Source organism: Vitis vinifera, chromosome 6 (genome assembly GCF_030704535.1).
Source record: "Vitis vinifera cultivar Pinot Noir 40024 chromosome 6, ASM3070453v1".
NCBI classification, from domain to species: Eukaryota; Viridiplantae; Streptophyta; class Magnoliopsida; order Vitales; family Vitaceae; genus Vitis; species Vitis vinifera.
In genome coordinates this window covers 7,265,130-7,279,169 of record NC_081810.1, presented here as the reverse complement: position 1 = coordinate 7,279,169, position 14,040 = coordinate 7,265,130, and the positions used below count along the sequence as shown (strand labels likewise).

The window sequence follows — 14,040 nt, the reverse complement described above, 5'->3', positions numbered from 1 at the left end:
AATATTTATGAACAAATGTATCAAATATAATAATATATTAACCTATAATATTATATTAACAGATAATAAATGGTAATATATTATAATAATAGATGTTAAATTGTAATATATTATAATAAGATAAGATTATCTTTTAATTTTTTTTAAAAAATTTATATATATATTTTTTACAATTTTCTAGACTTTTAGTAATAAATTTATTATGATAACTTTAAAAACTTAAAATATTAAAAATTAATGTATCATTACCTTTTTTTTAAAGGTAACATGAATAGTTAAATTTATTATTTTAAATATATAAAAATTTAAAAAATTATATTTTAATTTATTAAATAAAATAATTTAAATTAAATTTGAAAATTTTAAGAGTAGTTTATCGATAAATTATTTCCAAACATTCTAAATTTAACTAAACACCTGGATTTTTTTAGTGTGTTTACTACTTCAAATAAATTTTTTAGAATCATTATCTAAACCAAATTTTTCTATTTAAAAAAAAAATGATAATTTATTTAAAAGAGACATTTTAACAAAGAATGAATCATTATATCAATCAAGTTTTTATTTTTATTTTTTTTTAAATAATGATAATTTTTCTCATAAAGAAATAATATCTAAATTAATTTATAAATTATCCAAAAACATTATCTGAATTAAATATATATAATAATGATAAGATATAAACACATATAATAAAAATGATAAAACTATATATATATATATATCACTTTTTTTTTAAAAAATTTAATAACAAATGACATATTTTTAATATTATCTTAATGAAAAAAAAAATATATATATAAAATGTAAAATCTTATTTGTTTCTTCTAAGATTAAAGGCATTAACCAAACTGATATAATTTTTTTATTTATTGAATTTAAAAAATGGAAGAATAATAAAATATAATAAAACTTATTTAAAGGTTCTCAGACATTTTCGAAGCCCAAGGATGACTTTGACAAGGTGGAACTTCTGGGAAAGAAAAAAGTTGATTTAATATGAAAAAAAGGTTGTGTGAAGGAGAAAAGTTATTCTAACTAAAAGTAGAGAGAGAGAGAGAGAGAGGATTCTATCCAACAAGCTAAAGAACTATTATACAATTTAAAAGACTATCTTGACAACCCGCAGTACGTGTGAACAAGACCCTGAAACAGAAAGTGCTGAATAAATAAAATGGAAAAAGGAGAAAAGAAAGAAAGTGAGAGAAGTCCAAAAGGCCACATGTTCCGTCTGCTGCTTTCATCCATGATGAAGAAGAGTAAGCTTTCAGCCAAAAAAACCAAAATGGGCAGAGCAAGGTTTCTATCTGTACAAAAGGTTGGCAAATCCAGGCTCTCTAAATGTGAGCCCCAAAACAGATGGTGTAGGAGGCCGATGTATGATCTTGGAAATGAGTTAGGCATTTGTGTTCATTAGCTTAGCGTTTCGTTCTAAGACTTTTGGGAGTTGGTTTTGATCCGAGTTTCTTTGACTTGAAGTTTTTACCCTTGGAGCTGAATGTGTCATCGTCAGAATCATTGTCACTATCAACACCCCCAAATTTCCGTCTGGTTTTCTTCTCACTTGCACAAAGAACAATCTTCTTTTCATTCTTCTGTTGTACAGGCTCAGACTTGTCCCTGGGCCTCCAGATGAAAAGAGACCTGAGAGAATGAAATTAGTGAACTACATATTTGAACCCATATCAACAAATGAAAGAAGCTGTTGCCATGTAGGGGAACAGACAGCCAAACACACTCTCTATTACTGGCCTAATATGCCATATCGTACATGTCTGGCACAGACTTCACTCCTACAGAGCCCATCATTGTGTTAACTGGGAAAAAAGATGAAAAATAAGGCCCTGTTGATAGCCACTAGGTTCCTGTGCACTACTAAACCAAGACCTCTAATTAAACTCTCATAAAAACTATTTTTCTTTTCCAACTACTGGGGTTCCACACAGATCTTTTCTTTTTGCTTGAATTTTCTACCATAGTTCATTATCAAAAGCTTGGTTAGATAATAAATTGTGGAGGTATATAATACAAGGTTATTAACAGGAACCAGAAGGAAAAGAAACAATCTAATTCAAGGTGCCTAAAGAAAAACACTGTTCTTTGGAGTAGCAGTTACCTACCAAAACAGACAATATGGAGAAATTAGGACCAGGGTTAAATTCAAATTTATAATGGCTTTTAGGGAAGATGGGAAGATGATTGGCAAAGTCTTTTCTAAAAGGAGTGTCTGCTAAGTGCTTTCTTAAATTGGTTGAAAAGATTATTTGGCTTCAGTTCTTCTAAAAAGACACATCTGCTAAATGCATTCTTAAATAGCATGAGAAATGGTAAAGTTCTGAAATTCAAATGGCAGCTCCAAATCAAACTTTTGACACCATCATGGGATAAGTTGAGGTGAGCAGAGTTCAAACCTTGAACTGCCAGATGCCAGAACATCGTCTCGTGGATGTAGCTTGTTCACAGGACTGATAGTTGTGATGTTTGGATCCATGACCTCAGCAACCAGTTGCCCAGTGCTGATGTCTATGAAATCAATGGGATGCAAGGCAGCTCCATTATAATTTTCACTTATGTAACGACCAACAACCACAAGGGACTCTGCCGGGTCCTGCATCAGAAAGCATATAAGAAGATTTGAAACAAAAATAGCACTCAAAAAATTTTAAAATAAATATTTTTAACACAACATAAACAGCATTACCTTTGGATCCCATTCAGCACGAAAAGGAGTCAAATGTCGATTGAAATCATGACTATGTACAATTTCTCTACTTGGGGAGTTCAAATTGCCAAAGATAGAATCCCATACACGAATACGGTTATCTTGAGATGTAGTAAGAATTTTGCAACCGGATTGCGGAGAGAAATATGCAGCATTAACAACACGGCCATGTGGAAGGTTGTGAAGAGAAGATCCAGCTTCTAATCGCCGCATATCCCATATACGAGCCTGAGAAGGAAAACCATTCCATGTTTATGACTGTTGTAAACAACAAACTAAAAAGAACAGTGTTACAGGATGACATGCCACTTGAGCTTGTCTTCATACAATCTATTGATTTTCTTCAAACCAACAATAGTGACAAAGACAATTACTCCAGTATTAGTAATGGTATCAGTAACAGTTACTCAACAGTTACAAGATCAGTGGCAAGAAATTCAAATAGCTAAGCAAATTATGAAAGCTTACAAAGTGATCATTGCCACAACTCAAAAGAAGCTCTGGTTGAAGAGGATTGCAGTGAAGCCCAACGACTTTGCTACCTTTCTTATGGATCAAAATAGCCTCCCCAGTTTGGTTGTTGGAGCGGGTATCCACCCTATACATGCCACAAGAGCAGAATTTAACCAAATTTGTTTTTAGTGCAGGTTCTGTTAAGCTGTAGTAAGTTGCTTGCAGTAGACAGATTATAAGTTCTACATGTCAGTTCTAAACATCTAGCACAGCAGTGTACTATGACGACAAACAAACAAGGACTATATGATCTTCTAATCATCCTATTAAAATAAAGTTGTTAAAATTTGGGCCACAAGCATTATTCATACAGAAGGAATTAGATGATCAGAATTACCTAGAAATGATCTTGGCTTATCTCATCCCCCAATATTGCCCTATCAATTAAATAATTCAAGTGCAGATATTTCCTTAGAACAGTTGATTAGTTACCTACATACCATTTATTTCACTTAGTGTATATTTCTGATTGTTCCAATACCATTTCTGTAAGCATGCATGATAGAAGATAAACTTTGCACAGGGCAATTGTTATAAATGGTAACAATTGGTTAGTAAGTGGGTAAATGTTGTGATACTGCCAGTATCTTTTGTTTCTTAATTTCTTCTTTCAATATACCACTTCATTTGTAATAATAAGTCTTCAGCAAGAGAAATACTTACAAGTAGAGAAATCCAAAGTTATCAGCAACAAGCACAAGACCTTTCTCTGAGTTAATATCCATGCCATAGAGCATCCTCCAAGTGCTTGGGCCCTAGAGGCAAACCATATTGTAAGTCATACTAGGATGAAAAATGTCAATATCAGTTCATTGTATAAACATTAAACTTTTGCATCCTCCCACCCCAATGATTGCAAGTAATGCAACTAATAGGAAGAAATATAGGTTAAGATTTAATAATTCAATATTTCAGATATGCTGAGATTCATTAAAAAATAATGTACTTTTAGCACACAAGGATTCAAAAACTAAGTCAGTCCACAAATTTTACATAAAGATTCAAATGACTCAATTAATATAATTGAATAAAGGGGGGCGGACATACTGCACAAATGGTAGGCTAATTATCTAAACAGATAGGATTGGAATTTCACCCTCCACATGACATGGGGAGTTGTTAACTTTCTATCTGATCCTCAGTTTTAAACAGAGTCCTAATGGCTGAATACAATAAGACTGTAACCCAGTGATATTTTTTGAAAAAGAGAAGGTAATACTGCTTCAAAGTTCTGAAATTCCTTTTCTTAATACAATAGCACAAGGTACTTGAAGAATCATGATTTGGGAGTTTTATGCAGCATAAAATTTTAGAGAACCACAAATTTGATGGAAAGTCTGATCTAAGAGCTGATTGAGTAGTTGAAAATCATTTGAGGCACTTGATAATTTGAATATCACACCATAAGGCAGACTTTATGAACATTTATAAGAAAGACGAGGATGAGAATTACCTCCCACCCATTAGGGTTAAGGTTCATCAAAGATGATGAAATTCCAGTCTCCAAGTCTGTGCAACTGATGGTTCCATCTGAGGATGCAGCATATATTGTTTCATCATTTGTTGGTTTGAACCTGCAAGAATTTAAATAATGATCACCCTAGAAGCCTGAGGAATTAGATACAGACACATATCCATTTTCATCCAGAGATGCATACAAACAAATAGATGTAAAAGGCCATAACATGATAAGGAACTAACTCACCTCATGTTATTAAGTATACAGTGGTGTATGTTTCCATAAACTGTCTTTTCATGAACTTTATTGTAATCCCAGACTCCAAGTTGCCCTTTCTTTTAAAATGAAACAGAAAAGAGAGAGCAAGTGTCAATATCAAGAAACATACACCCTTAGCCAACAAATACCTAAATAAATTGTTTGCATATAAGCTAGAGGAAATTGACCTTGTCTCCTGATAAAAGAATGTTATTGTTTGTTGGGTGGAACTCCAGGCATGTGACCCGCCTACTGTGATATCTAATAACTGCACAATCCACTTGATTGGGGACGATAAAGGCCGTTTTGATCTATTGACAGATAACAATGAAGAAATATATACATCTCAGTCAACATAACAGAATCTCCACAGTAGATCACTATATGATGGTACAGCATTGTGAAGATTCAAAAAGCTCCAAAATAGCACAAACATAGAACAAATAACTCATCTTCATAGTTAACATGTACTGATATCTTAAACATAAGAAACACCATTTTCAATAAAATAACAAAAAAATATCTGCTACCACATAAATAAGCATGATAGACAGGGTGGGCTTACCGCAGGAATATCAGGTTGAAGCTGCCGTCTGAAAACATAATCCAAAGAACTCCTAGTATTTCTATTGGGTGCTGGGATGACACCATGCTCAGTTGCCACTTTGTGTGGGCAAGTCATTGTAGTGTGGCCTTCAATTCCCAAAACCAACATAGCAAAACACGTAATTAACTTCAATTTTTTTTTTTGATAGGTAATAATTAACATCACACAATCTAAAAAAAAAAAAAAAAATACTAAAAAAGAAGTGAAAGGAAGAAATAAGTTCAATTCAATTCATTAACAAATCCAACCATTGGCATACGATTAAGAAAGGAAATTGAAAAAAACCAAGCAAAAAGCATTATGCCAAGCAACTCGTGTGTGTTAACAAAATCTGGCAGCATTTCGTTGTATCATTATCAATGTAATTAAATACGCAATAAATTCAATTCAGCCCGTAGATAAAACACAACAAAACCGTACAAAAATTACCAGGCATCTTGCAGAGAAAGCAGGGCTTCATTGGGCAGTCTATGTAAGTAGCTCCCTTGAATCCTGCTTCATGACCCTTTCGCTTGCATACCTACACCACCATAATCATGGGGAAAAAAACGAATAAAAAATGCCAAAAAAATTCAAATCCGAAAGGGCAAAGAAAAACAGGGGTAGCCTTACTTTGCAGACTTTCGTGAGAGCAATAGTGATGGGCACTCTCTCTTTCTTCTTTGAACCCAAACCCTCTTCCACATTCTCTCCATTTTCAACTTCTGCAAGTTCTTCACTCTCTTCTTCTTCTTGCACTTCTGGTTCTGGGTCCTCCTCTTCTTCTGATGATGAACTTTTTTCAGACTCCGTATCTCTCTCAATTACAACTCTAGGAAAAGACCCTCTTCTTGTCCGCGGAGCCATTTCCAGGAACGGAAAAACCAGCGACGAAGTCAGACCAACGCCGTTGAAATCACGGCGGTGAGAGCAACCTCCTTAACCTGAGAGGGCACCCAGATGTTCAATTACTGATTTGTCCTTCTGTTAACCCCCCAATCGGTGACATCGATGTATAGGGTTTTCTCAGGATTATAGTGCAATCTCGGGGCTAGTTTCGGCATAACGTTTGTGAACGAGGCGGGAGATGACGTGGATTAATATCGGCCGTGAGAGACGGTGCATGTCTGATCGTACGACACCGTTTTATTGGGTTGGCCTATTTATTTCACTCTACCAGTACAAACGTGGCAACACACAAGGAAGAGAAACATTATCCTAACCCTAGTCCTGAAACTCCTGATAATGCTCTCTTTTCGATTTCCAATTTCAGCTGATAACGCTCGCCATACTTTCAAGTCCAAACACTCTTCTTGTACTTTTCGAAGTAACAGAATCGATTCATTTTCTTTTCCTCCAATCTCAGTTCCCAGATTTCACAAACTTCGCACAGCTAAAACTGATGTAGTTGGGGAAGAAGAAGCAAGAGAAGTAAACGAGAGAGCGGAGGGATTTCCGGACGGTCTTCGGAGAGAACTGATGCCGGAACACGTGGCCGTCATTATGGACGGGAACGTGAGGTGGGCACAGAAGAGGGGGTTGCCGGCGGCGTCGGGTCACCAAGCAGGTGTGAGGTCGTTGAGAGAGCTGGTGGGGCTCTGTTGCAAATGGGGGATCAAAGTTCTCTCGGTTTTCGCATTTTCCTATGATAATTGGTCTCGTTCCGAAGTAAGTTGTGTGTGATATTTCGAGTTCGTATTTGTTTGGTGTTTTTGATTCAGTGATTTTGTGTTGAATTTCGTGACATTTAGCTTGGTTATCGTGCAGGGGGAGGTTGGTTTTCTTATGAGCTTGATCGAAAGAGTGGTCAAAGCTGAGCTGCCCAATTTTGGGAGGTTGGTGATAACTTGCTTCTCCTCTGTACAATATATTATCACTTTGAGGGAGAGATATAAATAGTGCTTAATATGAAACAAATGAAAGATGGTGTGCTTTAAGCTCTGTTTGGATTTTAGAAAAATTAATGGGAAATGTCAAAAATAGCTTGAGAAAGGAGTACATTTGTAAGTGAGCTTCAGTACTTCATTCCTTTACCTTTTGTATACAAAGGGAATGGTGAAAACCAATGGAGTGTGAGTGTGTTTCAAAGGAGATTATTAAAAATGTTGTGGTTTCAGAGAGATAAAACGAGCATATTGAAATGGAGGAGTTGATTTTTTTTCCCCACATTTTCTTAGCAACCAAGCAGAGTGTTGAAGAGAAATCATAGAATAATTGTCCCATAGTGCTTTTTTTTTTTTTTTTTTCTTTTGTGTAGATAGATAATCTGTTGGCAGGAGGAATTTTAGTCAATGATCTTTACTTATTTTATTAATATATTTATATGTCTCTAGACTTTACCTTTTTGTTTCAAATAGGATCCCCCAACTATGTGGGAGCATATTGCTTTTTCAGGGTCAATGGTTTTTCATTATTCCTTGGTGTCTGGCAATTGAATTGAACCGTGTACACTTTGTTAACTGTATGCATTCAACAATCAGGAAAAGTTAACACGGAGCTAGTACTAGATTCTCTTCTATAGCTTGAAAATGGATTTGTGAGGGACCTCATCTTTTAGCAAAATTTCTTTTCTTGATGTTGGGTAATCATATACTTGATTGAACTCCATAATAGCAATTGTCCCGTTCCATTTGTCATTCGGAACTCACTCTCTAGATATTAAAGGTTTGTGTCATGCACCATGTGTCATACACTTCTAGAGAGTAAGAGGATTTGTCTTGTCATTTACGTGTACAAACACTTAGTGAATGGCTGATGTTGAATATGGTCAGATGGTGATTGTTTGTGTATTTGTTTAACTGTCATGTTATATACATGTAAGTCCAGGGATTCTTATTTCTAGTGTAGCCATTGGACTGGTGTTGCTGGCAACATCATCATAGTTTTATTGCTATTGAGTTGGTGATCCTGAGGGTGCATGTGTAGAGAAAACATAGATTGAGTTGGTTTCTTGTTTTCTTATTTGAACAGGGAAGGCATTCGAGTGTCCGTGATTGGGGATTTGTCAAAGCTTCCTGAGCAACTACAGAAACTGATAATTGATGTAGAGGAGACCACTAAGGAGAACTCGCGATTACAGTTCATTGTGGCACTTAGCTATAGTGGGCAGTGTGACATACTACAAGCATGCAAAAACATTGGTTACAAAGTAAAGGATGGCCTTATCGAACCGGAAGACATCAACAAAAGCCTAATTGAACAGGAGCTACAGACAAACTGTACTGAATTTCCCTTCCCTGATCTACTTATACGAACTAGTGGCGAACTTAGAGTCAGCAATTTCATGTTGTGGCAAATAGCCTACACTGAACTTTGCTTTTTTAGCACACTGTGGCCTGATTTTGGGAAGGATGAGTTTGTGGAGGCCTTAAGTTCTTTTCAGAAAAGGCAGAGACGATATGGTGGGCGAAACTGAATTTACTAATTACATATAGATCCCCAACTTCTGCTCCATTCATATGGAGAACTTGTATACCATTATATGAAGTTAAATTCCTGAGAATTCACTTATTACACACAGATCCCCAACCTATACTCCATTCATATGGAAAACTTGTACCATTATATGAAACTCATTCTTCAGAAGGGAACTGATCATACCCTGCTTCCAAGTTTTAAGCATGAAGTGCCTTGCCATTTATATACATACTTTTACTTCATACATGTCTATTCTGTAATGATATAAGCATTCAACACTTCCTGCTGATGAATTTATTTGTTATTGTTGGTCATCTTGGCAGGGGTAAATCTCCTTTCTTTTCATCCTACTTGCAGACAAAGAGCTATGGATGAGTTTAAATATTCTAAATGTGTTACTGCAGATTATACAACAAGGTGACTTACTACAAGATCCCCATCTATCTGTACTAAAAAAATTTCAGATGGTTGTGTGATTAGTGCGGGTTATTTTTATTTCTTATTCACTTTGTATTAGTGCAGATTCATACAAGATTGCCAGCAAAGGTCTCTCATCTATATCAGTATATATTTAAGACCATTCAGATGGTAGTGCCATAGTGTCTGATTATATGAAGTGACCTATATAGGTTAAAGATGGCATTGAATAATTCAGCAATTTCCAATACTATTGTGACCCTGATTTTAACCTTACGACTTTTCTGCCTGGGTAAAATGGTTGACATTGTGGTTAATGTTGGAACAAGTTTGAGTTGATTAGAATGCCCTTTGACCTTAAAAGAGCTTCGTCCTTGTCCACACCAACATTGTCTCCAAGTCCAAATTTCAGATGTTTGGCATGGATTGCTTTACTGAACTATTGGAAAGTGATGTCCTAAACTGTTATACTACTAAGCTTGCCCATGTGCCACTTTTCTAACCAAATGTCTCTATTACCCTCGAACTGCAGATGACACCTGCAGGGGAGGCCACCACAGTCCATCAAATGGAATTTTGGCCCTTCTATCAATAAAATGTAAGTCTTTCTATTTTTTATTTTTCATATTAGTTTCAAAGTGTATTTTGAATATGTGACTTTTAGAACTCAATAACCGTAAATTTAAAATGTGGTTTTTAAGTGTGTAGCAGTTTCATAAACCATAATTAGAAGGGTGGCTTGTAATAAGGGAAAAAGCTTCTTTGAACCCAAATCCCCTCAGATGTTCCCGCATTTTGTAAACACTGGACCCCGTACAAGAGGAAAAACCCCACCCAAACTCGATAGTTCAAAAGGGCCCTTCCCTTATCCATTGACAACATCCTTTGATTCTTTTACGAATTTAAGAAATTACTATAATACCCTCATAGTGAAAGAGGATATGTGTAAATTACAAAAATGCCTCTCTTCAACTTCCCCACACATCCATAAAAACCTAATTCACCACCGGCTTCCCCCCTTCTTATTGAGGATGGAATGAATAGAAGGGGAGGAGGAAGTGCGAGTCTGGTAGAGGAATGGAAAGAAAGTGAGGGATAGTAGGTGGGGGCAATTTGAGCATTTCACTTATGTTCTTATTTAAAACATAAAATCTCATAAAAATTCCCTTTTAAATATTAGCGTGTGAAAGATAAGGTGGGTTGAGGGCACTTTCTAGAGTTTGAGGGAAATGTTTTAACAAAGAACAAAAGTTTATTTAATAACATAAAATCTTCTTAATCTGTTTTTTATTTCTTAAAAAATAATTTTTGTATACAATATTTTATTTTTAATTATTTTCTAGATTTGTATAATTATTTTTATAATAATTATAAAAAAAATTAAAAAGATATTATCTGTTTTTAAAAATTAAAAAAAAATTTATATATTTTTTTGTTATCAAACATTTTTTTATTTATTTATATTCTGGATAACAAAAATATGTTTTCAAAAACAAATACACAGCCTTTTGTGTGTTTTGAGGTTGTGGAGGGATTTACGCGGAGTCGGACGTTATGGTAATCCAACCTCTAGGTGGGCCATAAAGAAAACGTGGGGCGCCCTTGGAATATGGATTGGAAGAGGAAGCCCAAACGACACTTGCTGTAAGGATAGGAATCATAGGATAAATCCGTAATTAAAGCCCGGGACATTGACTCCACCTTTGTTTCACTCCAATTTGGCTTCTTATAAGAATTTGCAACGGCGTAGAGCCCTGCGTTCAGACGCCTCGCCACGGATTTTGTTCAACTGGGACAGCCCAAACCACTCCCTCACTCACTTTGCATTTGGAACTCTCTGGGGTTTTAAATTTCTCGGTTTCTTCTTTTTCTTCTTTTTCTTCTTTTCGTTTTCCTTGTTGTATGGAATTTATTTTCCAGGCAAAACAGGGAGATGGGGAAGTCGTTCATTGACTCTCTGAAATTGCTTGAAGCAGATATTCAGCATGCAAATACCCTGTAACTCTCTTTCTCTTAGATTTGATTTTTCATCTTGGTGGCTGAGAAAGGGTTTTAAGCTATTGAATTTTTGGTTGTTCGGCACTGAATTCAGTGCGGTTTTTCGTGTTTGTTTTTGGAAACAGAAACATCATAGAAGAAAAGTTTGGAATTTTATGTCGAACGGTGGGTTGGGCTTTTGAAATACTATCTTTTTTCTTTTGGGTGTTTGGACTGAAGATGATAGTGATCAAGTTGGTGTGGCGTAATCAACTGCATCTAATTCTGCAGATTTCCCTTTTCTCTTTGTTATTACCAATATTGCTATTGTTTGATAGTCTGTTTTGTCACTCTGTTTTTGCATTCCCCTTTCTCATATTTAAGGCTTGGAATGGTTGTTTTGGTGCCATTTGGCGAAGATTGTTATGGGGCTCTCAGGCAGAGGTGGCCAATCTCCAACTAAAAACGGGGTCTTTTAACCTTATAATATGTGATGCTTTCCTTCAGTTTCCACCTCCCTTTGTCCTATTGAGTATAATGCTATTCTTACTTGCTCATGTTTCTGTATCATCACTTGGTTTGGGTAATTTTTCGGGTCAATTTGGATCAGGGTTCTCAATTTAGAACTGTATTGGAGCTTCTAGTGGATTTTTATCTGTCAATTAAAGCACAACATTTTCACGCTCACGATTCTGTCCACCTGCCTTTTTTCTTCTTATACCATGTTCAATTCTTTTTCTTTTGCATGAAGGTCAGCCACTAGTTTTATTTATTGTTTTAGGGAGAAATTTTTTTCCAGATATTTGTTAATCCTGCTTTATGATTCCTTGTTCATTTATTTGCTTCTTGTCTTGCTTTTCCAGTGCTTTGGGTCATCCAAGGGAGAAAGATGGAGCCTGCATTCAAATGAGACTGTCATACAGTCCAGCTGCCCGCTTATTTCTTTTTCTTGTTCAGTGGACTGATTGTAACCTTGCTGGTGCCCTTGGATTGCTGAGAATTCTTATTTATTTGGTATTTTGTTTGTGTTCTTTTCATTTTCATTTTTTTTTATTTATGTAATAATTTCGCACCGCCTTCCCTGTAAAGTAATTCTGATATAACTTCTTCCTTGTTGATTTGCTGCATTATGTTGGACTTTTACAGACTTACTCCGATGGCAAGACCACCATGTCTATTTATGAAAGGAAAGCAAGCATTAGAGACTTTTATGGTGAGTGAGATTTAGAGAATTCAAGAATCATTTAAGTTTTCTATGAGAATTTGTACTGTTTCTGCACTTGTGATTTTTTGGGTGAGAGAACTTTACCAACTATATTAACAACTTGAGTGCTTACAAGTTTGGTTTTCTACAAACAGCGGTGATATTTCCTTCTTTACTGCAACTTCAAAGAGGGATCACAGATTTGGATGATAGGAAACAGAAAGAGTTATGTGCTAAGAAGTATAAAAGAAGGGATGACGGATTAGAGAAGAGAAAACTCTCCGAAGCTGAACTAGAATGGGAAGAAGAGTGTGGCATTTGCATGGAGATGAAAAGCAAAGTTGTATTGCCCAACTGTGGCCATTCATTGTGCTTGATGTGCTATCGGAACTGGTGAGCTCCCTATTTTATTTCTCCAAACATCTTTTGTATACCCTTTAATCTACTTGGTTAGAATGGTTGAATTTAATCACTTTTTATTTTCCTTTCACCATTTAGAGTTCATACTTTAACATTGATATCTTTCTCCAACATATTATTCCAACTTACCTTAGAAGTATTTGGACCATCTTATGGTAATTGGGTTTTCACTCTTTGATTGAAATAGGGTTGTGGACTATCTTCTTTGTGGATTCCATTTCTTTGTGAACTAGTATTGGCATATGGGAAGGAGCATGGTCCTCCTAATTATGGAACTTTTCTTTGGTTGCTACTAGGTCATCCCTCTAGTTTCAAGGGTGGACATTACCTCTATGATCAGTTCATTGCATATTTAAGTTATCCGTCCAGTCTCAAAGATGGGCATTTGTCAGTGGATGCATTATTGATTTAATCACCTCATTATTGCAAATTAGCAAACATCCTTTTGGAATAGAGTAGGATGTTGCTTATGGTTGCGTGTTATTGTTGGTTCAGCCCGTGTTTTTGCCTTTCCTGCTAATGTTCTGATGATGTTCCTTTGGTGTTTGCTGCAGGCGTAATCGGTCTCAGTCATGCCCCTTTTGTCGGGATTGCTTCAAAAGGATGAACTCAGGTGACCTTTGGATATACACAGATAACACTGATATTGTCGATTTAACCTATATCATGAGAGAGAACTTAAAAAGGCTGTTCATGTACATAGATAGATTGCCTCTCGTCATTCCAGATCCTGTATATGTTCCCTATGAGTCTCATCTCGGGTGAGAGCTTATTCATGGGCTCTATGAACAGTCTTTATATAGGAAACCTAGCTGTATATTTGTCCCACGTGAACAATACACAAATTCACATTGGAAACAACAATGCCTCTCTGTTGGCCTCAGGTTTCACTTTTTGTTCCTATTTCAAACAGGTTTATGTAAATCTTTGAAGAGAGCTAGAGACTCATGTCTTTGATTCACTAGGGAGAGTTTTACTTAATCAGAATCACTTGGGATACTTGTTTTAACAAAGTTGAACTTGCAGACAAAGTACATGCCTTCAGCAGTGCACTGTTAATGAATGTG

The 14,040-nt window shown here is 35.7% G+C and overlaps 3 protein-coding genes across 4 annotated transcripts; 2 read left to right on the top strand and 1 right to left on the bottom strand.

Moving 5' to 3' along the window:
• Positions 1-1,068: 1,068 nt before the first annotated feature.
• On the bottom strand, positions 1,069-6,627 carry LOC100250121 (protein DAMAGED DNA-BINDING 2). The gene is made up of 11 exons (XM_002279178.5): positions 6,172-6,627; positions 5,989-6,079; positions 5,518-5,645; positions 5,141-5,263; positions 4,941-5,029; positions 4,689-4,809; positions 3,899-3,990; positions 3,191-3,320; positions 2,702-2,950; positions 2,412-2,608; positions 1,069-1,644 (listed from the first exon to the last, which is right to left on the bottom strand). Exons 1-11 carry the CDS (start codon positions 6,403-6,405, stop codon positions 1,419-1,421), a joined length of 1,680 nt encoding a protein of 559 aa, XP_002279214.1. The 5' UTR covers positions 6,406-6,627; the 3' UTR covers positions 1,069-1,418.
• Positions 6,628-6,717: 90 nt separating this feature from the next.
• On the top strand, positions 6,718-9,197 carry LOC100244987 (cis-prenyltransferase 4, chloroplastic). Its single transcript, XM_002279199.5, has 3 exons — positions 6,718-7,206; positions 7,306-7,373; positions 8,509-9,197. The coding sequence occupies exons 1-3, from the start codon at positions 6,784-6,786 to the stop codon at positions 8,951-8,953; spliced, it is 936 nt and encodes a 311-aa protein (XP_002279235.2). The 5' UTR covers positions 6,718-6,783; the 3' UTR covers positions 8,954-9,197.
• Positions 9,198-9,256: 59 nt separating this feature from the next.
• LOC104879530 (E3 ubiquitin-protein ligase AIRP2) lies at positions 9,257-13,934 on the top strand. 2 transcript variants are annotated; one of them, XM_010652606.3, is made up of 6 exons: positions 9,257-9,372; positions 9,905-11,370; positions 12,213-12,363; positions 12,496-12,562; positions 12,709-12,946; positions 13,528-13,934. In XM_010652606.3, exons 2-6 carry the CDS (start codon positions 11,306-11,308, stop codon positions 13,736-13,738), a joined length of 732 nt encoding a protein of 243 aa, XP_010650908.1. In that variant the 5' UTR covers positions 9,257-9,372; positions 9,905-11,305; the 3' UTR covers positions 13,739-13,934. The 2 variants fall into 2 exon arrangements, with proteins under 2 accessions (XP_010650908.1, XP_019076109.1); XM_019220564.2 differs by having other exon boundaries at positions 9,308-9,970.
• The last annotated feature ends 106 nt before the right edge of the window (positions 13,935-14,040 follow it).